We start from the raw sequence: 24,184 nt of genomic DNA on the forward strand, positions 1-24,184 counted from the left end.
GATGGAGGCGCGATGGATTTTTACTCACGCGCTGTCCAAGCGCGCGCTTACACCATGAGGTGTCGGTTTTTTTTTTATCGCCTCAGCTCTTTCAGCGAAAATATAACAAAATATTATTTTCTGTATATATAATTTTTATACATTAAAAAAAAAAAAAAAGATTTAATGGAGTCCTGAGAAGAAGAAAATCCGGTTCTCGATACTTTCCTATTCGGAAAATGATTTTTTGCTGATCATTTCGGTGTAAATTGACTTTTTTTTTCTTTCGACGATAGCGACAAATCCTTCTTCTTGGTTCAATGGAAGAAAGGACACTTGGATGTGTTTAAAAGAAAAAGGAGAGAAAGAATGTGTGTAAAGCCGCCTCAGGTGTTGGAGTCGCGGGCAGCGCGGAGTTGACCATGCTCACCTGTTTCTCCGGACACGGTAACTCGAGTGCTGAGCAGGAGGGCATCGGCGGTGCCACGGTGCTCCTGGCCGCCCTGATGATGATTCTGGTGGTCGTGGTGGTGGTGGGAAACGCGCTGGTCATCTTCGCCTTTGTCGTGGACAAGAGCCTCCGAAATCAGAGCAACTACTTCTTCCTTAATTTGGCAATATCTGATTTTCTGGTTGGTAGGTACAGTAGTGTGTTATATAAACATTACATTATTATTATTATTATTATTATTATTATTATTATTATTATACAAATGAATAAGCAGGGTATCATTGAGCTACCAAAGAACTCAACCTCATATAATGACATTGTGCATAATACAGGATAATAAATGGCAACAAATATTTTCTTTCTTTCTTTCTTTCTTTCTTTCTTTCTTTCTTTCTTTCTTTCTTTCTTTCTTTCTTTCTTTCTTTCTTTCTTTCTTCCTGTCATGGTTTCTTCATCACTTTAGGTTCCTTCCTTCCTTCCTTCCTTCCTTCCTTTCTTTCTTTCTTTCTTTCTTTCTTTCTTTCTTTCTTTCTTTCTTTCTTTCTTTCTTTCTTTCTTTCTTTCTTTCTTCCTGTCATGGTTTCTTCATCACTTTAGGTTCCTTCCTTCCTTCCTTCCTTCCTTCCTTCCTTCCTTCCTTCCTTCCTTCCTTTCTTTCTTTCTTTCTTTCTTTCTTTCTTTCTTTCTTTCTTTCTTTCTTTCTTTCTTTCTTTCTTCCTTCCTTCCTTCCTTCCTTCCTTCCTTCCTTCCTTCCTTTCCTATCCTCTCATTGAACAACCAGGTTTCCCAGTGCAAATCTTACTACTAGAAATATTCATCTGAGCTGAGGATACATCTTCTCTCTCCTCCCCACTCCGATCTTCACCGCTATCCGAAGGCTCGTTTGGCCCACAATTACGTGGTCATTGTTGTATTGTCACTTGTGCATCACTGCCTCCCACCCACACACACCCACACATACACACATACACACATGCCTGAGGGTTTCGTCGAACTCCGAGACGTCTTGTCATCTCCTCCGGTTTGTTTCGGCCTCGTAAACAGTCCTTGCACCCGAAAGTGATTGAACAAACAACAGAAATTGGGTTTGTTCTGCTAAATGACTCCAGAAACTGCCAGTCCTATTATCTTTTCATGTCTCACACACATTACACACACTCACACATGGACAGGTGCATCATGAATGGTTTTGTGTGAAAGCTTATGGTTATAACTTCTACCTTTTTGTATTGTGTCCGCTCTCTTATTCTATATAACCGGCTGTTATTTTTTTTCAGGCTACACTCAGATGATGAGAAATGGATGCTAAGTGCATGCTCGGTTCTCTCCAATAGGTTTTTTGGGTCCTGTCAGTTCTAATCAGTTGGCTTGAGCGAGAGTGAAAGCCTGTCATCGATTCATTTGAAGGCTTGCAGCCACTCTTTTGCTTTTTTTTTTTGTCGAATTTGAAATCTTGCATGCCTCAGACATCAAAACGTCACGTTCCACTCGATAGCTGTGGGTGTTCCAGGAGAGCTTTAAAGTGGCCGATTCCCATAGCGAAGAGAATCTAGACGGAGGTAGTTAAAACTCTTGACTGGTATCCGATCACCGGAGGAATTCTCGCTGAGATTCAAAGTGATGAAGCGATGATAAGGCTTCATCTGTCCTGAAAATTGCCCTCCTCACCCTTACCCTCACCTCTTCAATAAGCCCACCTAGAGGTGAATGCCGGTGCATCCTCCAGGGATGAGGACTTAATGAGGTTTTTTGTATTCAGTTGCGAAAGAGCGCTCTCAAATAAATGAGCTGTGCGGCTCGTTTTCATCCGCAGAGGAAGCGGTTGCAGGAAAGTATCACTTTCTTTTCTTCTCGACACAATGTTTTTGACTGCGGAGATGAGAGACACTTTGTGCTGCATAATGGTCCAGATGATCTCTGGGAAAAAGTTGAGCTACGTTCATTGTTTGTATGTTGAGAATGAAAAAATGCTCATTTTGACGCTTCATTATATCAAGTCATTGTGTGCCGTGCTGTCGTTATTGTTTGTTCAGGGGCGTTCTGCATCCCCGTCTACATGCCCTACATCTTGACAGGCCGATGGATGCTGGGTCGGGGCCTCTGCAAGCTGTGGCTCGTGATGGACTATCTGCTCTGCACTGCCTCTGTCTTCAACATAGTCTTAATCAGCTACGACCGCTTCCTGTCCGTCACCAGAGCTGTACGTATCAATTCAGCACACACTGACCACTGTATACACACGTCGTTATTGAAGTGTTGGACAAATCCCTGTTAGGTTTTTACAAATACATTCAGTAGTGCAATTAAGCATTTTATAAAAGGACTTTGAGAAAGCTGGCTTTCTTTTCTCCCACCAAACAATTAATATTTACTTTCACAATCTATGATGCCGTTTTAGTGCCACACTAACAAATAAATAAATCTAAAAATTACTAAAATAAAGGTCTATTACGAGAATTAAAAAAAGAATAAAAATTACAAGCTTATAATATGAATTCATATGCCAAAACGCTGAGGTACGTCAAGCGCCGGTGTTCAACTCCTCCAGGGTCGATTTCTTTGATCATCATTCTGAGAGTCTTGAGAAACATCTCGTCGAATAGCACGCAGATGTAACCATCGATATTATTGGAGCCACTGGTCGCCATTTCAGACTGAGCAAAAGAGGCAATTTCCTCAATGTTGGTCTGATTTTTTTTTTTCCTACAAAACCATTGTCCGCTTACTGATTATAATTCCTTACTGCCAAATGCAAACCTAAAGTACAATTTAACTAAACCATACACATCCATTTTATGCCAAAACAGCAAAACGTTTCTCATAATACTGTGATTTTTCCTCTAAATATCACCACTTTAATCTCATATTGCTACGACTTCATTCTCAAAATATTTTGACTTTATTCAGAATTTTCTCAAGAATTTCTACATTTTTTTTATATTTTTCTTAACGTGGCACTAAAACGCTGTCATACACAAACCAATAATTTATTTGACATTTTAGTTTTTTGCTATTTGATATCAGTCCAATGCATATACCTCCTTTACATTTACGCACAATGTTTTGGGACTTTTTACACACCAATCAGAGCAAATCACTATGTAATTATAAACAAAAGACAAATATTAGTTTTTTTCTTGCACAGCTAGACTTCGCATTTGAAGCTTCGAGACGTCTACATTTTACTCGTTGCCGTGTGGTGGTTCGGTTTTGGCACATAAACCATTTTAAACTCCCCAAGTTTACAAGAATCTCTCTGATAGACTTGCAGTCCTTCATACATTTTTATTAAAGTGCAAGTCAGTGGATTGTCTAGGCTATGTACTGCCTTCTTAAGTTGTTTTGGCTGTATGTTTGGGGTCATTGTCTTGTTAAAACTTCAGATTCTATTCCTTGGATTGTTGGGAAGGGATGTTTCCTGGCCCATTAGATTACATTCTCCTCTAAAATGTTTTGCGACATTTCCACATTGATGTTTTCTTTGAGGTAGTGTAATAGCCCTGTACTATTTGAACAGACGCAGTCCTGTATTGTGTCACTCCTACGTCTGCAATTCATTTTACACGTGTATAGTGTTTTTTTTTTTATGATTGACAAAAAGTTCTAGTTTTGTCTGAATAGACACTATTGTTCCCCATGAGTTATGATTTGTCTAAATTGTTTTCAGTGCATATCAGAGGTACAGAGAGGCGTACTTGACTTGAATTTTTAGTCCTATGAGCTTTGTAACTTTTTATGCTATCGAACCGAGAGATCTTTAAAGTCTTTGCAATGACCTTGTGGCATAAAAAAAAAAAAAAAGTGTAGTTTCATATGAAAACTGCGTAAACATTAATAAATGCTGTCTGTCCTTTCTGCCCCTTTAGTTTTCTGTGAGGGCTTTCCACTGGATTTTGGTTAAAAATTTCCAATTCAGCTAGTAGAGCACTATTGAGGTCAGGTCATGATGTAGGGAATCAAGGCCTGGTGAGCAGTCAGCCTTTAAAATCAGCTAATTCAGCTGTTCAGTGTTGTTGAGGTCAGATCTCTTTGCAGGTCTCTTTTCTTCCTCACCAGCCATGGCAATTTATGGATTTATGGACCTTGTTCTGTCATGCTGTTACATGTTTGGGCTTCTTAGCTCACACAATGACAATAAAGCATAATCAAGTGTTCCCAGGTTGGGAAAAGAAACACATCTGGGTGTGATGGTTATGATTTGAGTTGGATTTTTTTTTCCCCGTTTTTTTTTTCTGCTTGATTCATTTTAAATCTTTTGCATTTTTTATTATTTCAAATACACACTTTTTTGTTCATTTTTCATAACAAAAACAAAAAAGACATTATATTAGAGGTGTAACGGTACATAAAATTCACTGCTCAGTTTTTAAGTCACTGTTCAGTTCAATTTCACTACGGTTAGGGGAAAGAAATGCAGTTTTATTAATTTTATTATTGCAGTTTTTTATTATTAAAATTAGTGAACATCAACTGTTGAAATTTTATTTAATAATTTTAAATAAAATGCCAGCTTGGTTCAAATATTTTTTTTTTATATTTTATACAGATGAAATATCTAAAAATAGAATAATTCAAATTAATGCAATAAATGTATTATTATATTGATTACACTGAGTAATTGATAACATTTTATTAATTAGTTTACATTTGTTAGACCCCATTTGGGTAATACAGCTGTATATATGTGTGTGTGTATATATATATATATATATATATATATATATATATATATATATATATATATATATATATATATATATATATATATATGTATGTATGTATATTTATGTGTGTGTGTGTGTGTGTGTGTGTGTGTGTGTTTTACATTTAATAGATATTTTCTACTTAAGTATTCTACTTATTTCAGCATGCTTTAACAAATGTCTTCTTTCCATCCTCCTTTATTCATTCACTTTCTCGATATGCGGAGATCTTTCTTGATATCTATTAAAATTATCATGAGCCCAAAACCTTCTTCAAAAGAAATCTTACAAATAAGGCCATCGTTGTTGTGGTAAATTGCAGTCAGGAGTTTCTTCATCATTTATTCCTTTAAAAATGTTCTGCTTGCTGTTGAACTGACGCTGAACTGTATGTTGGTGATAAGTAGATACACCAAGCGGCAATCAAAACTAATTCAAAACAGAGCGAGTGCTCGACTCTAATTGGTGGGTGAAGTTTTTATTTAATTGTAAATAAAAAGAAACGACTGATTTTGCAAAATGTAGTTGAGTAAAAAGTGAGATATTTGACTTTAACATGTAGTGAGGTTGAAGTAAAAGTCTCGCCAAATGGAAATAGTTTAGTAAAGTACAGATTTGTGAAAAAGCAACTTAAGTACAGTAACAAATTACGTTTAATTCGTTACAGTCCACCACTGCATTTTGGTATTTATGAGACAACAAAATATTGATCCAAAAAGAATTGTCTATTCCTGCAGTAAGATGTGTTCAATTATGAAACAGATTAAAAAGACAATTGTTTCATGCAGCCGTGGTTCGTAGCAGGTATCAGATGACAGACCGTTGTCGATGATTTTCTTGTGGTATCTCCCATAGGATGTAGCTGCATTTTGGTTTTTATCAAACAGCACAGAGTTTGACACAAGAGTGACACAAATCTTCACTTTATTCTTTGATTTCCAGAACACCTACACAAAATGTCACACAATGTGTGTCAACACAAAATCCAAAGGAAGAACATGAGATAAAGGAGTAAATATAAAATGTTCCACTTATATCTTATTTCTTATAACCTTGAAAAAACAAAAAACACCAGTAACTTACAGCCCAAAGTGTTTATTTGGTTTGATAGTGTTTTGTCTGAAACTGTTGCACAAACTCAGATTGCACAAGTATAAAAATAGTCTCTCGACCTCTTTTGATACATGGCATATCACTGTAACAAGCCTGTCCCTTCTTGCTCTCCTTTCCATCCTGCTCGTGTTTGTTGTCCGAGCGTGGGTTTTGTTGCTAACCCCCGAAGCTAAATTAAAACAAAGTAATATATATTCACTGAGCCTTGTTTTGACCTCCTTAATATCCAGTAAAAAAAAGGGCTGGATGAAAGTGAGCCCTTATGTAACATTCCTCACCACCATGAAAAAGGCTCATCCTAAAAATAAATACACCAAACAACATGGGAGCAATAAAACGCTGTGACAAGGCGATATTAGCAAGGGAAAAATTAGCGATCCAAACAGGAAATAGCAAGTTAAAACTGCTATTCACTCATGTTTTTACATAGCGTACTCATCAAATACTTGTTTCCCGGCATTATTAGGGACACGCCATAACGCAGGAATAGAAACAAGACACGAGATTTTGGAAATAAAAACGTTACAGGATACAGGGTATGAACAGATTGACACTGACATTCATATTCGGAAAGAGCTCAATTATTTACTGTTTCGTTCTCATGTGAAAGACGAGGTTCAGAAGATCGGCATTCTCTATGCAGTTCTTTTCGCTAGGGTATGAAAGTCAAAAATCTCATCCTAGTCGAATACACAGTCATTTAGTGATGATTACTAACAGATAATGTTGTGTTCATACATCAGCCCTACAAAGGCCAGCTGACACAATACCTTCAATACATTCCTAAGAGAGTTCTGAGATTTTTTTTTCTCTACTCAAGCTACAGCATTGGATAGGACTGAAAAAGAAGGATGGTATTTAAAATAGAAGGGTTTTTGTCACTTTAACAAATGACTTGTCAGAGCGCTGAATAAGCCACTACCCTAAAATCCATACACTAATTAAAATCTATCAAGTATAACATGGAAATAAACACGATTCACCAAATTCTTTAGCATTAGATTGCACAAGTGATGGACATTACTAGAATAAAGTAAGTCCAAGTACTGAACAGTACATCCATTGTTAAATGTTAATTGTACATTTGCACTCCTATAATAGGTTTATTGTCTGTGTATATATATATATATATATATATATATATATATATATATATATATATATATATATATATATATATATATATATATACAGTAAACAGTTAATCTGTAATCAAGTAGTGAAAAGTAAATCCATTGTTAAGTAGTGAGCAGTACGTTCATTGTTAAGTACTAAATAGTACGTCTATTGCTAATAGTGAACAGTACATACTTCATTTAGTAGTGAACAGTACATCTGTTGTCAAGAAGTGAACAGTACATCTGTTGTTAAGAAGTGAACAGCACATCCATTGTTAAGAAGTGAACAGTACATCTATTTATAAGTAGTGAACAGTACATCTGTTTTTAAATAGTGAACACTACATCTGTTTTTAAGTAGTGAACAGTACATCTGTTTTTAAGTAGTGAACAGTACATCTATTTATTAGTAGTGAACAGTACATCTATTTATTAGTAGTGAACAGTACATCTATTGTTAAGAAGTGAACACTACATCTGTTTTTAAGTATTGGAACAGTACACCCATATCGGACATTTATTACTGAACAGTTAATCTGTTTTTAATGATTAAACATTACATCTATTGTTAAGTAGTAAACAGCACATCCGTCATTAAGTAGTGAACAGTACATCTATTGATAAGTAGAGAACAGCACATCTATTGCTATGTAGTGAACATTAAATCTATTTATAAGTAGTGAACAGTACATCTATTGATAAGTAGTAAACATTAAATCTATTTTTAAGTAGTAAACATTAAATCTATTTATAAGTAGGGAACAGTACATCCTTCATTAAGTAGTGAACAGTACATCTATTGATAAGTAGAGAACAGCACATCTATTGCTATGTAGTGAACATTAAATCTATTTATAAGTAGTGAACAGTACATCTATTGATAAGTAGTAAACATTAAATCTATTTTTAAGTAGTAAACATTAAATCTATTTATAAGTAGGGAACAGTACATCCTTCATTAAGTAGTGAACAGTCCATCTATTGTTAACTAGTGAACAGTATGCCTATTGTTAGGTAGTAAACAGTAAATATGTTGTTAAGTAGTAAACAGCACATACGTCATTAAGTAGTAAGAAGTACGTCCATTGTTAAACAGTGAACAGTACATCTGTTGGTAAGTAGTGAACAGTACCTGGGTCGATCATTTGAACAGTACATCTGTCATAAATTAGTGAACACTACATATATTGTTAAGTATTGAATAGTACTTCCATTGCTAATAGTTAACTGTACACCTGTTGCAAATAGTGAACTGTATGCCCTGTGCTAGTAGTGATCAGTGCATACGGTGAATAAAAAAAACGGTACTGTGGAGAGCTTTCTGGACAGACAGACGACAAGTTCACCAAAGAAACAGCTTAATTTACAATTTTTCCTTACCTGCTCTTTATGTCTCTCTCCAGAGGCTCTTGTCTATCCCTTTTTTTATCCTCTTCCCAGGTAGAACAGAGAACACAGATTAGGTAGATCGCAAACACGTGTGTGATTCTCATCGCTTGTTCTCTCTATCTCTTTCCTCCATTCACAAACAGGCGCTCGGCCACGCCCCCACTGCCACAACTACATCTGTCATTAAATAGTCAACAGTACATCAGTCATTAAATAGTGAACAGTATATTCATTGTTAGTAGTGAACAATACATCCATCGGTAAATAGTAAACAGTCCATCCTTCATTAAGTAATGAACAATACATCCACTGCTAATAGTGAACAGTACATCCCTCGTTAAGTAGTGAATAGTACATCTGTAGTGACTTATTGAACAATACATCCTTCATTAAATAGTGAAGAGTAAAACCTTTGTTAAGGAGTGAACAGTGCATCTGTTCATAACACTGAACAGTACATACTTTGTTAAGTAGTGAACAGTAAACCTGTCGTTAAGTAGTGAACAGTATATATTTTGCTAAAAGTGAACAGTAAATACTTTGTGAAGAAATGAACAGCACACTCGTTGCCTACTATTAAACAGTACATCTATGTCTAATAGTAAAGAGTACATCTGTCATTAAGTAGTAAACAGGATATCCGTTGCTAGTAGGAAAGAGTATGTCTGCTGCTAATAGTAAACAGTACATCCTTCATTAAGTAGTGAACAGTATATCTGCTGCTAATAGTGAACAGTACATCCTTTGCTAACTGTTGAATAGTACCTTTATTGCTAATAGTAAACAGTATATCCAATGTTAAGTATTTAACAGTTCATCCGTTGCTTATAGTGAACATTACATCCTTTGTAAGTAGTGGGCGCTTCATCTGTTGTTAATCGTGAACAGAGTTTCTATTGCCACATAGTGAATATTGAAATCATTGCTTCCAGTGAACAGTGTATTCATTGCTAAAGAGTGAACACAGAGATAAAGAATATCTATCATTAAATTTATCAAAGAAACAAGAAGAAAGGATAGAGTTAAAGTACATGAACAGAATCTGCACGGATCAGGCATACCATTATAACATTATGAGCGGTAAAGTGAATAACACTGATTATCATCATGGCACCTGTTAGTGGGTGGGATATGTCAGGAAGCAGTTGAACATTTTGTCCTTAAAGTTGATGTGTTAAAAGCAAAATGAGAATCTGAGCGAGTTTGACGAGGGACCAACACAATATTAGGCAGGTGGTGATAATGTAATGCCTGATCAGTGTACATCTTAACTTCAGAAAGATTTTCTGATGTTTAATTAGTTATCTTATGGCACATGCTGGAGTGCATTCTGCTGGTAAGAGCAGAACTTTGTGCTTATAATCCAGCAATGGGAGCTATTGAGATAACAGAATAATTAATTCTGCAGTAAAATTAGACTGGAGATTATTTATACGTGATACCAGTTTTAAAAAGCTCTTTGAAGATTTGAATGTACAATTAAAGATGTTTAATATCAGCCACAAATACAGTGTCACTTCTGAATAAATATAGAGATAATTATTCGGGTATAAAAATGATAGTGACTAAAGGGCAGAGTGTGTAATACACCAGGGAAGCTTGAATACTTGTTGAATGTGCTATTCATTAAAAAGCCAAACGAGTAAAATGTGGTTCTGGAAGTCTGTAACAATACAGCTGTGACTGGATGAATGTCAATTTAGGAGGCTCTTTTATTCACCATTAGTCCATAGAACCCCAGTGAACAGACTAACCCTGAAAATCTCTCGAGAGGAAGTCATCCGAGGCATGGGATGCATAGCTAATAATTTCTTGTTTAGCTGAAATCTATCCTGCTTAACAGGAAGTGAAGCCCAGCTGTGAGCCAGTAAAGTGAAGCAAGGCAATCTTTTTAACAGCATTCAGATTTAAAAAGCCTGAACGATTCCTTGCCATCTTCTCCAAGCTGTCAGGCACTGCAGATGGATCAAGCAAATTACCTGAAAAGTCCTAGTTGCTGAACATTCCCTCGCTTTCTCAGCATTTTTGCAGCTACTTAAATACAAAATACTATTACTTCAGTATTTCAGTATGATATCAATATCGAAATTTGCACTCTTGATTTAATATGTGTTATAAATAGAATAGTGAGTTGGTGAATTATCATGCATTGTGCTTGGTTTGGGTCAATAATAACCTTATCTGTGCATTAGATGTACAAATAAAATCCTAATGAAAACAGTGGAAGTATTTCTAGTGTTCAATCCTGTGTTCGGACTAAAGTCTGAGGGTGAGGCTTGAGCTGGATGATACTTACCTATCAACCTATCTATTTTTTTTTTAGCTACATTCAGAATTCAGTTCCAGAATTGTTTCTACCCTTTGTAATGATTAGTTTCATGAAAAGTATTTATATTAAATCTATCTATCTATCTATCTATCTATCTATCTATCTATCTATCTATCTATCTATCTATCTATCTATCTATCTATCTATCTATCTATCTATCTAATCATATATCTTTTTAGAAACCCTGTTGAAAGCTTATTATTATTAAGTTTGGAACTAAAAAATGTAAAATTGATAACTAAAAATGAAAAATACAATAGGTGCTAAATTATATTTTTTAAGTGCTACACAAGAATGAACTTAAAATTTTTAAAACACTTACTTCCACTCATCCTGTCGTGTGTACCTCTGCCCTCTTTTTACAACATGGCCTGAGAACTGAAGCGATCATATAGGCGGTGTTGAATTTTATCAGGCGCTAACGGTGTTTTCTGTGGCGCGCTCTTCGCCATTGTGTGATCATTTTTATCCTTTTGATTATCGCAGTGTTTTCTCTGCCTGCTTTAGAGCAGAAGTCGCTAAACATTTTCTGCATCTCGTGATCAAACCTCAGCCATGAAAACTCTTTTTTTCAAAAGTCTTTTGCCACTTTGATTAATGTTTTCACTGACTGACATAGAAAGATGGTCCTCAGTGTCTCTATCGTTCTGCCTCCCTCCAACGCTGGCACAACTGGAGCCTGCTTTTTTACTAACAGGTGCGTCATCAGCGTTAAAGTTGGACAGAGATGGAGACTGTTTAAGAAAGTCTGATATTTTTTGTTGGAGTTTTGCTTGAAATGCCCGGTTATTTTGCCACTTTAACTCAAGCGTAGGTTACAAACAAGCAGATTTTACAGTAAATTATTACATAACAGGCAAAAATAGGCACAAATATTTCTCGCAAATTAATATTTTTGGTGGCAGTCTAGAGCGCTGAAGCACACATCAAATGTCTTTGAATAGTGAGTAGAAATAAACTGTGTTTATTAATTTTCTTCCCCAGGACTATTGACATTTTTACGTATACATTATATGGGCTAAAATATTGGGACACCTGACTTGTCCATTCATTTGTGGATCATCTCGAAACTGTTACCACAAAACTGGGGGCACACAATTGTATAGGTCTTCTGATGCGATAACATTAGGTTCTTCTCTTCACTTGAACTATGAGGCCCGAACCTGTTCCAACATGACATTACCCCTGTACACAAAGCCAGCTCCATTAAGATATGGTTTGCATAGATCTCCTGCTCTAGAACTCTGACCTCGACCTCATGGGTTATATCAGTAGGAGAATGCTGAGGATGGAGCCGCCAGGAAGGAGGAAAAGAGTAAGGCCAAGGAGTAGTTTTATGGATGTGATGAGGGAAGACATGCGGGTAGTTGGTTTAAAAGAGGCAGATGTAGAGGACAGAAAAGTGTGAAGACGGATGATCCGCTGTGGCGACCCCTAATGGGAGCAGCCGAAAGAAGAATAAGAAGAAGATCAGCAGGGTTTTCTGATTCCAATCATAACACTGAGCAACAGTTTTTCACTAATGGATTCATTAAGCCAGGACTACACAGACTCAACCTAATGCTGAAATTAGTTACAGTCAGCGTATGTGATTAACGAACAAAATGATTATTAAGTCCGATGTGTCAGATTAGGGTTTGATTTTTACGTGAATAGGTTTAGCAAACTCGATTAAACAGTGTTACATTTTTACTTTATTCCACGGCATGTTTGCATGATCTTGAAACTGTGTAAAAGATCAAACTGCAGCAGTCTGGAATAATTCTCATTAATCTCACTGAACATGTACAAGAGATTTGAGCTCACTGATGAAGAGTTTGTAAACCTCCAACCTAAGTCTTATTACACTAGAGCATAGGGTCAGTATGATTAGCAGTTATATGTGTAGCAAAGATGCGAAGGCTGCAGTCATTTCAATTGTTGTAATTCGATATCAGATCCGTGAGACTGCACAATTTTAACCTCAGAGTTCACTGCTGTTTATACCCCAAAAATCCACTTCCTTTAGTTCCTTCTTTTGTCCTTCCACATCACACTTCAGAATGTAATTAGGTGTAATCTGTATTCAGTTGTGTTTCTTTACTCGGCGATTATTATTCAGTTGTGTTTGTGCCTGTGAAATTGTTGCTTTAAGTAGTTGAAATAATGCAATTAAACATATCCAGTTTGAATTATTATTAACGCTAGGAAATCATCTTCAGCATAAATATTAGTTTGTCGCTTGCATGCACTACTTTGCCAAAAGTTTGTGGACACCTGGAAACAAGTATGGCATGTGCTTTTTAAACATCAGGTTCCACATTTAGTCTCAATTTGCTCATATAATTATTTCCACTCTTCTGGAAAGATGTGCTATTAGATGTTGGAGTGTGCTTGTCAGCCACAAGCTTGTTAGTGAAGTCAGATACTGATGTAGGTGAGGTGAGGAGGCCTGGGGTACAGTCAGTGCCACCCAAGATCTTCCTCTCCAAAACCATGTAAACCATATGTTCAAAGGGCATTGTCCTGCTGGAACAGGTTTGGGTTTCCAAGTTCAAGTAAATGCAAAATTTTATTATAACTCATCACTGACTGCACCCCCCAGGCCTCTTTACCTCACCACACCTACTTCATGTATCTCACTTTACTAACACCCTTGTGATTGAATGAGCTTAAATCTCGTACGTTTTTCAAAAATCTAGTGGAACATCTTCCTAGAAGAGTTGAGGTTATAATAACAGTGGAATTGTTTGTTCAAAAACACAAGTCTCACGGTCAGGTGTTCACAAACTTTTGTCCATGTAGTCTATATGTTCTGTTAGATTGGGGAGAAAATATTATACATTTAATCGCTTACATAAATGCAATTTAACCAAGTATCTATCACAAGCGTTATAAATGTACATAGTATTAATGCAGTTATGTTATAAGATCTCGTGCATATTGTCCTAGACAGGAATAAAAGACTATAGGATAGAATTTAATGGGGTGATGTTGCTGCCCCATGATGCCAGAGTCCTGCGTTTAGTTTGACTTTATTCCGGGGAATTTTATACGATAGTCATACTGGATATACAAACAAATACAAAACATAGATCATCCTGCATTAAATATATTTTTTATATATTTCACCAGATGCTCACAACTAGAAATGACATTGTAATCTACTAGCTGTTTTTCCTTCTAACATCTAACATATTTCTATATAATGCACTATTACTCATATGTGAGACCATATTGCAGAAATGACTACCCATCTGGATAAAAACACAATTTGCTCAGCGCAGTATTGCACAAACAGATTGTCAAGAACCATAAAATGCCTACTCATGTACTGTAATTGCTTATAATGACTTTGCTCAGCTTCACACACCGCTCCCAAAAATGGAAGAAATCAACTTCTAAATTTTGTACAAAATCCTGCTCTGAGATTGTGAACTTGAATTCCCAGAATTATTTCCAAAAGATTTTTTCATTTTTCTAAAAACAATTGCACAACCCCACAGGAAACTCTTCATGGTATTATTCTTTTTTTTTTTTTTCATTAGTAAAGCTTAAAGTTACTTATTTTACCTGCAAATTGAGCTCAATTTCCATCAGAGGCATCATTTGAGGCCTGTTTGAAGACTTTATTTTAGCGGTAAGAACTGGTTTTAAGGTTGCCCAACAAAAAATACTCAACAATCACAAGTACTTACGTCTTTTTACTAAGTTATTCTGTAGTTTGGTTTCAGTATCTCATTTTAAATTTCTTTCAGTGCTCATTAACAATTAATACATTCAATAATGTTTTATGTTGCAATAACAAATAATTTTGAGAAGCAGCAAGTAATGATTTTGCTTCGTTTTTGCAATGTAACTATTGTGTTCAGTCTTCATTTGAATAAATAATTGTTGACCATGCGGCATGCACGATCTTGATCCTAATAACAAACTTGTTTTTAGTTTCGATGCTTTGTCTCATTTTAACACAAAATATATAATGACGATGACGAAGAGGAATTCTCCTGTTTAGTGGCTCTGGTTTTAAGATCTTTTTGCACAAATTTAGAAAAGCAAACTAGTTTTATGTTAATTAGACTGCCAACTGCTTGGAATATTTGTTTATGCTAATTTTAAAACATTTTGTTGTTTTCTAAAGAGAGATGTTTTCTTATTTAAAAGAAATCTTACCAAGTGTAACAATCTTACTGCACTGGCAGACTAGTTTCTAATCTCTATCTTTTTAAATCGTGCATTTATTTCTTATATTTAGATGATAATAATTTTTTTAATTGCAGTGTAAGTAGTAATATACTGCTAAATCTTTTGAACCTAGAGATAGTGGTGGTGGTGGTGGGTTTTTTTTTCTAAAAAACTGTTTCTAAATTATGAAAAGAGCCTATAAAATATTTATTGATGATATTACTAGTGATATATTTGCAATACACATTTCGAGATACCATTCATATTTAAATCACACTATTTCCATTGCTTTTAATTCTTTTATTCTATAAGCAGAGTGACATCCTTTTTTTCTAAAAAGCAACCACACACTCTTGGGATTAATGTATCCAAAGCATATTCTGCCTTTTCATACCTAATAAGGGTGTTTTTTTTTTTTTGTACGATTCCTGAATAGCGAAGTAATCCAGTTCATCACGTCAATGGTGACTCCTTTTTAAAATTGCTTGCGAGTGTGTTTCATCAGAAATTAATGAAGCTTTAGTGTAAACCTAACATTTTAGAAGAGTTGAGCCTCGAATTAATTTTATTATTTTTTTGTGATTTGAGTGTTTCTGTGACATTTCTAGGGAAATGCTGAGCAACTTGAGATATGAACTAACACAAATAAGGGGGGGGGGGGGGGGGCTTAATCACGGTACCTTATACAAAATAGCATTTCAGCCTTTCAGCAATTGAATTTAGATAAAAAGAGACATGCACAAGAAGCATCCTGTCTGAACAGGAATGAAAAAATGATACCCGATTATGTAAATGTGCAAACACACCAAGGTTTTATGTAATCTCTGAACTTCCAGCTGTAGCACTGTGAAGCGTGAAATGCTATAATAAAAGTTAGGAATAGCTGTGGACCGGTACCATCATGCCACTTTTCCCCCCCGAGGCAACCTTCATTTCCAATTGTAGTGAAAGAGGTATATCGTGAGAATTCTCCTTAAGGACTTGCACTTTTCCATTGGCAAACAGAAGCAGATGATTGCTTTTCTTTGCCGAAGCCTCATTTGTCATCTTTTGAAAAAGGAAGGAGCCGTTGTACTTTCTCTCTGTTTAGACTCGGAAGCATTAACAGCTGGACAGTAACACCGCTGCGATCCACCACTAGATAAAACCTGCCAGGATCTACCAAAAAACAAAAGTATAGAACTTGATTTTGTATTCATGGGTTCGAAATTCTGTAATTATTCAATGACGCCATTAATAGCCACCACTTTTACTATAAGATAATGAGCCCTTCTTCATAAGTAAGGTATTAAACTCACTAAGGCATGCGAGGAAAATAATCTATGACAGAGTGGAGTGAAGGAGCTTGACAGAAATCAGAGCTGCTCTTTCCACCATGAAGTTTATTTCTTTTCCTTAAAACAGCATGTCAAAGTGTTTTAGTTTACCACAGTAATTGGCTAACGATGGCAATTTAAAATTATTTTACTAAATGACAGTAAAACCTCGTTGTATGAGCATAAATCGTTCTTGAAAATTGCTCGTAGGTCTATTTGCTCGTACGTTCGAACTAATTTTTTCCTATAAGAATGAATGTAAAAGTGATTTAATCCGTTCCAAAACTTCATTCGATCGCTTATTTCTGCACTTCCAAATATTTGTAGCCTATTTTAACAAACAAATACACCGCAAATGACCGTAATGTAAACATAATTTAACACTTACCCATGTGGTAGTGGTTGATTGCGAGCCTGAGACGCGCACCACGCTCATAACCTTTATGGTTTCCATGGTAATTCTATTTACTTTCGTTTTCACAGCACCATCACGGATTTTCTTGGGAGACATTTTTCAAGATTTCTAGTGAAATAAAAAGATATAATGTATGAATATATTTTAATATATAAAGAAAATATATGCAAATCATATCAAGTTCGAGTGAAGAGAAAGATTCATGCTAGCGCATCCAAAGACATCTATGTGAACCCTTATCTTTGGGAAAGAAACACATACGGCTGGAAATTCAGGTGTTCCAATACTTTAATCATTATAGTGTATGTATATATGGATTTACATCTTTTTATAAATAGTGAAACACAAATTAACGAATTTCGCTGGTTGGTGTGAAAATTGGTTGTTTGAATGTTAAGCGACAGGTGTCGTATTAGCTATTAGCAGCACAAGCTAATTGTACTAACTAAACATTTCAAATAAAAATGTATTCGTCACATACACACTCATACAGAGTATGACTTGTAAAATATAAGTAAAAAAAAATACTGTACTATAAAAAATATATATACAAATATAAGACAGATTGGTATGGATATGACTAAGATATTGACAGTAGTCCAGATTTAAAGTGTTGTAGTTTCATTGTCATTGTGTTAAAGTGTCACTGTGATATTCCAATCCACTGTTAAAGTCCAGTGTTAGTGTTAACTTGTGCAAAAAAAGAAAATGTAGCCAGAGAGAGAAGTCCAGGTTTATGTGCTTTCCTGGTTTCCATAGTGTGCAAATTCAATTGCAATTCTGAGGTATAAATTACACTAATGTTAGGAAACAGATTTTCTCCAAATTTCTGACTTTCGGACCCAAGAATTTTCTAGTGTTGGCATAAGATCATCAGACGCTGTGTAATCTGATTCAGGTGTTCAGAAATGATATTCTAAAACATAGAACTGGATATCGATGCATGTCTACCTCATAAAAAAAGGTGCGCCAGTGTCTGTAAAGTGTTCTCTCTTTCAACTTTAATAAACGACAATATCAAAGGACAACGACTGAGTTTCTATTCAAAACTGATAAACCAGATCATGGCTTCAAACAGTTTTCATAAGAGAGTTGGTGATCCCTACAGAGAGAGGGTTCAGACTGCTGGGCAAAATTTGTCTCTAGTGTATGCACTGCCTAAGTTCTTTTTTTCATTTATTCTTTTAACAAAGTGTATAATCATTTAGTAATTTACTTACAGCTCAATGATTTCCCACGTTTTAGAAATAAATGGCACACTCAAAGTGCCATATCCCCGGCCAGAAAAATTCATTCTCATTGTACCTCATTATACAGTTCACATAGTGTGACAGTTTGCCAAGTAAATGTAATTGGTTTAGTACTGCATACACCATGCAGATTTTATACTACTCCTAAAGAGTGATTACCCCCTGAAATTGAAATATATATTGCTTTAAGAAAATCATCAACCATGAGGCTTACTAGAAAAGTCATCATATATGTGGTGGTTAAAATCGCAATACTACCAACATAAAAAGCAGAAATGTTCCAATTCATCCTAAAGATGTTAAATAGGGTTGAGATCAGAGCTCTATAGCAAGCCACTCAAGACTTTCCACTCCATGCAAACCATATCTTGCTGAAGCAGGCTTTATCCACAGGGACATTATGCTGGAACAGGTTCGGGTCTCATTGGACAATTTCATGCTACCAAATGCATCCAACGACATCCTATACAATTGTGCGCCTCCAAAATGTGTGCCGACAGTACGAGGAAGAACCACATATGGCTGGAAAACTCAGGTGTCCCAATACTTTTATCCATATGGTATAGATGAATTGTAATATAACGGTATATTTCACCAAAAAAACATTGAGTAATAAAACCTTCAGACTCAACTGTACCAGAAAAGTGGAATCTAAAGTGTAGAACAGTTGAGGAATAAGAGCATTTCTCAAGGGCCCAGTAGTGGCGGTTTAGTCCTCTTAGTCATTAGCACACAACTTTACCTACTGCACTAACAGCCTATTTGAGAGTGTACAGAAATGTGGAATGGTGTGGCTCACAGATAACACAATTATCTATCCTGCTGCACATTTGTTTCCACCCCCCCACCTTCTTTCTACACTGAACAATAGTGATATGATACAGACTTGTGGAAAATGTTTTTAATTTGTAAAAAAAAAAAAAAAAAAAGCACACAGCACAAAGCAAAGAGATAGTCAGCTATATTTAACTTCTGTTTCTTATGTTCTACACAATACTGATGGGCAGATCGGATCGTTTTAGCGAATTGACTTCTACAAAATGAACGGATCTTTTTTTTTTGTCTTTTAGTTTATTTTGTTCCTTTAATCAGGAATAAAATAATATGTTACAGTTTCAATAAGCAAATCCCCCAACACACTACATACATGAACTTCGACAATAGTTCCAATCATTTACATATGTATATATAACTATAGTGTGTATGGGAGTCACGTGACAAAATTTTGCGATGCTTTGCACATGCGCGTTCAGTAGAAAATAAACAAAACACTTTGAGATGATTCGTTCTTCTGAGTCATATTAAAGACTTGTTCAAAGTGAACGAATCATCACTAATACACAAACCTGTAGTGAGTTTAAGTCTGTCATATGTGTTTATATAAATGCTTGGATTCGTTAAAAGAGACAGATAGAGTTATTTGTTTGGGATCAGTGATCAGGCTGGTTGCATTGAATGTGATTGATTTGTTAAAACAATGCAGGTTCTTGGTTTGGACTACGAATATATTGTTTTTTATTTTTAGGTCATCACATTAAAGCGCCACTGCTGTAAATCGGGCGAGGAAACTAATTACAATTATATTTTATACATTGGGATACCAGTACTGGGGTGGCAGATGGGGTGACAATGCTTTATCTTAAGGTGGCAGTTGCTACCCCGTGCCACCCCGGTAGACGTAATGGAAGAGATCAGGGCCAATCAATTGGACAAAGTAGGTTAGTGTTTCAAAGGCAATGATTGAAATTACTCAAAAATTGTCACTTCTAATTGTTTAGAAATGTATAATAATAATAATAATTGAAAAAAAAAGACAACTGATTTTTAAAGAAAATGCTTTTAATTGTCTTAATATTTATATTTTATTTAAATAAACATTACATTAAACTGTCTACAGAATAAAGTAGGCCATTTGTCATTAATGTTGCACATGATGTAACAGTACCTCTGCATCTGTGCTGGTGTAGCTGCAGATAAAACCACACTTAAATACACACACGCGCACACACACACACACACACACACACACACACACACACACTCTCTCTCTCTCTCTCTCTCTCTCTCTCTTTCTCTCGGGTGCTTTATTATAGATTATTTTTCCAGCTGATTCAGTCCTGGTTAAAGAGGCAATGTTTGGTATATGTAGAGAGCACATGATTCAAAAAGCTGTTTGAGTGACAGAGAGCCGTGTGACTTCAGGCATGTGTTCCCCTGAGAGATATACCAGCAGGGTTGCCAGTCTAACACTTTTTTACACCAAATTGGAAAAGTTTAGAAACAATGTTGCATGTGGAAAAGTTGTTAAGGCACAAAAAATAAAGGGAAATGTGTCTCCTGTTTGTACGGCCAGAATTGTGTTGGGCATTTTACTATACAAATTTTTTAAAGAGTATTTTTGACTAGTTGCTGGGGAGGAAAAATTTAAAACCTTGAAACTGGCAAGCCAGTGAAAGTTGGGCCAGAGAGCTAAAGTTTAGTTAGTCGAATTTTGTTACATTCCAATTGATACAAAATGTTTTGTTATAGAGTTAAAATGTATTTTAGAATCTCTCATTATGTTTCAATTACTGCGAAATTTATAATTATTATGATAATATATTCAGGGTTCCTATGCATTCTGGAAAAGGATGAAAATTATTTTATTTGAATGATTTTCAAGTCTGGATTACTGAAAAATATATTCTGAAAAATATTTGTGTTTTCATACTATTGACCTATTAGATTTTCTAAAATACAAGATTAAGGATTTGTAAAAAACAAAGGCTACGGTTATCCTGATACGTTTGAAAACGGCGTTCGTTTTCAATCAATCATTTCCCCAAAGTTGCTCATACACACCGAATTGTCTGAAAACACATGAGAAACATCAGAGATTCTGATTCTGACATACATCAGAGATTGTAACGTAAATACATTATAGTTGGAACTTAAATTATTATTCATTATATTAGATGTTAAATGTTAAAACTCTTTAGGGAAGTCTGCATATTTGATTCTGGAAAAGTATGGAATTCTGAAATAAATAAAAAAAATGTGTATGTATTGTGTTCACATCAAAGGTTTTGCTGTTCATCCGTTTACTTGATTGTACTGATTTGTACGTCCTGTGCGCTCTATTTCCCAGGTGAGGTACAGAGCACAGCAGGGAATGACTCGGCACGCTGTGGGAAAGATGCTGGCAGTGTGGCTGCTGGCTTTTCTTCTTTATGGCCCCGCCATAATCTTCTGGGAAGACATCGCTGGTGAGAGCATCGTTCCGGCTGACGAGTGCTTTGCCGAGTTCTATTGCACCTGGTACTTCCTGCTTAGCGCATCTACCTTCGAGTTCTTCTCGCCGTTCATCTCAGTGACCTTCTTCAACCTCAGCATCTACCTCAACATCCAGCGGCGAAACAAGAGCCGAGCAGCTCAGCGCGGAGCAGAGAAGGAGGACGGATGGAGGGTGATGGACAGCGGGGCATCGCCCTCATCTGCGGTCTTCTTCGTCAGGACGCGCAAAGTATCCTCCAGCGAACCGGCGGGCGTTTCAGCGGTGATTGAGGAGGACATGGATATTTCTCCGTCCTCCAGTGGAGACCCCAGCTGCAGTCAATCAGTGTCTCTCTCTCTGAAGACAGTCAATAAGAAGAAAGGAGCGTTGAGCTGCTGGTTAAAGACACGCATGGTCCAGTCACAGGTGCCGTCTCGGAACGGGGAGAATTCGCGTCTCTCGCGGGACAAGAAGATAGCAAAATCTTTGGCAGTGATAGTGTGTGTTTTCGGCTTGTGCTGGGCGCCGTACACCTTGCTCATGATCATTCGAGCAGCATGTAGCGGCACGTGTATAGAACATCACTGGTACGAAGTCACATTCTGGCTCCTGTGGCTCAATTCAGCCATCAACCCTTTCCTGTACCCACTGTGCCACAGCAGCTTTCGCAGGGCCTTCGCTAAGATCCTTTGCCCTAAACGCCAGTCTGTCGGGCCGCATGAGGAAACCGCATCCTGCCAGTGACAGCAGACAAGATTTCACCCAGTCTGCGAATGCCAGTGGGAGATTATGTGTGATTATTGAGGCAGCAGGCTATGGAAGCCCATTTCCACCACGTAAAAAAAGTTTGCTCAATTATAACCTTTTCATAAAACTGGCAGAAATAAAGTCAGAACTGCGAGGGAAAAAGTCGTAATTGAGAAATAAAGTGAGAATTAGGCAAACTCTTAAAAAACCTTTTTATGGAACCCTATTCCCACCAAATAAAAAAGTTCTAATGCAGGCTTTACTTCTCACAATTTTTTTTTTTAGTATTTTTCACAATTCCACATTTATTTCTAATTCTGAAAAAAATAAAATAAAATCACAGGGGAAAAAAAAAAATCCGAATTGTGTGAAATAAATTCGCTTAATTGTGCATTTATGCCCCCCCAGGAATTCACATTGACTATGAACGTTAGCCCTCATAACTGATGAAACCAGGATGTTAAAAGCAATGCATGAGCGTGTACAGTCCATTCTCACCGATTATCCTCCATATTGATGATGTGCATTCAGCTGGACGGATTTCAGAGCTTGACGATGTGAAGGAAGTCTGAGAACAATACACTGCACCTGCACTCTCAACCTAGTCAGTGTCGTTTCTGAGTGTGAGACAAACTGCTGTTAGTTTTGCCATTTCTAAGGAATACGACTCGTGTTTTCACAGATTGGATTTATAATTTATAAACGGATTCTCAAGTCGAGCATGTGTGGATGTCTGGACCCACACATGGTGTGTGTGATTGTATTGTTGCCACTTAAATAATTGAATTGTGACGTTTTTAGAAAATCATTTAAAGTATGATTTAAAAAAAAAAATTGTTATTTCTGTATATAGTTATGTTTCCTTTGCTTTTCAAGTGATTTGTTGTTTCCATAAATAAACTTGGCATTTTAAAGTGTACACAAATGTCATCAAGTTACAAGCAGGTGTGTCAGTTATAAGCATTATTATCCCTTATGCCTAGTTATTCTTAGTTACTCAAACAATATCTAAAATGTGAACCAAATGATTTTTTGATCTTCCAGACAAGCAGAACCTCCTGGAAATGACCCTTCTGTTTTGCACAGAAATCTGATTTATTCGTCCAGCACATGTTGAACACCAGGACTTAGCGACGCAGCACCGAGCGATCCAGTGACCCATTCCACTCCACACATACTGTAAGTATAAAGCTAATTTTCTGCACATAATATCAAGGCTTTTCCAGTCTTAACAGATCTACTTCATGCACATATTTCTTAAACATCAACCAGTAGAATCCCATGCGTTCCTGATGGTTCCGCTAAACAGCCATTTTTAGATCAATGCCGTGTGTGTTACAGTTTTTTCTTAGCTGCTTTGGAGCGTTTCTCAGATCAGAAATGAAATTCTTAAACCTACTTGTTCAACCACCAGATCATGAAGTCAAGTGTAAACATCATAAAGTCAATTTCTCATTTCTTTGAACAAATTACAATCATTTAATTGATTGTTGGCTGTTTATTATTTGTTTATGTCTTCTTTGTCTTCTTCTTTCGGCTTCTCCCATTAGGGGTCGCCACAGCGGATCATCCGTCTTCATACCCCCCTGTCCTCTACATCTGCCTCTTTCACCCCAACTACCTGCATGTCTTCCCTCACCACATCCATAAACCTCCTTTTTGGTCTTCCTCTTTTCCTCCTTCCTGGTGGCTCCATCCTCAGCATTCTCTTATGTTGTACCCCATGTCCCATCTCAATCTATCCTACCTCATCTTCTCTCCAAAACGTCCTACATGCGCTGTCCCTCTAATAAACTCATTTCTAATCCTGTCCATCGTCGTCACTCCCAACGAAAACCTCAACATCTTCAGCTCTGCTACCTCCAGCTCCGCCTCCTGTCTTTTACTCAATGCCACTGTCTCTAATCCATACAACATCTCAGGTCTCACCACAGTCCTATAAACTTTTCCTTTCACT

At 36.4% G+C, this 24,184-nt stretch overlaps 1 protein-coding gene and 1 long non-coding RNA gene across 3 annotated transcripts in view; one reads left to right on the forward strand and one right to left on the reverse strand.

Annotated features, from left to right (window-relative positions):
* LOC310736116 overlaps positions 1-1,317 on the reverse strand; it is a 34,602-nt gene extending 33,285 nt beyond the window's left edge. The window contains exons 1-2 of the long non-coding RNA XR_014536453.1: positions 1,233-1,317; positions 410-608 (exon numbers count right to left, since the gene is read on the reverse strand). This is a non-coding gene — a long non-coding RNA (uncharacterized lncRNA). The remainder of the gene's footprint in view (positions 1-409; positions 609-1,232) is intronic.
* LOC310735974 (histamine H3 receptor) lies at positions 1-23,146 on the forward strand. Of its 2 annotated transcripts, none has more exons than XM_083559315.1 (3): positions 1-615; positions 2,464-2,630; positions 21,355-23,146. In XM_083559315.1, exons 1-3 carry the CDS (start codon positions 402-404, stop codon positions 22,222-22,224), a joined length of 1,251 nt encoding a protein of 416 aa, XP_083415441.1. In that variant the 5' UTR covers positions 1-401; the 3' UTR covers positions 22,225-23,146. The 2 variants fall into 2 exon arrangements, with proteins under 2 accessions (XP_083415441.1, XP_083415442.1); XM_083559316.1 differs by lacking the exon at positions 1-615 and adding an exon at positions 1,373-1,515 and having other exon boundaries at positions 21,355-22,584.
* The last annotated feature ends 1,038 nt before the right edge of the window (positions 23,147-24,184 follow it).

This window comes from Silurus aristotelis, assembly GCF_946808225.1.
Source record: "Silurus aristotelis genome assembly, chromosome: 13".
NCBI classification, from domain to species: domain Eukaryota; kingdom Metazoa; phylum Chordata; class Actinopteri; order Siluriformes; family Siluridae; genus Silurus; species Silurus aristotelis.

Coding starts and splice junctions, on each gene's coding strand:
- LOC310735974 (XM_083559315.1), top strand. CDS start 402: ATGCTCACCTGTTTCTCCGGACACGGTAACTCGAGTGCTGAGCAGGAG. Junction 616..2,463: donor AATATCTGATTTTCTGGTTG/GTAGGTACAGTA, acceptor TTGTTTGTTCAG/GGGCGTTCTGCATCCCCGTC. Junction 2,631..21,354: donor TCCTGTCCGTCACCAGAGCT/GTACGTATCAAT, acceptor TCTATTTCCCAG/GTGAGGTACAGAGCACAGCA.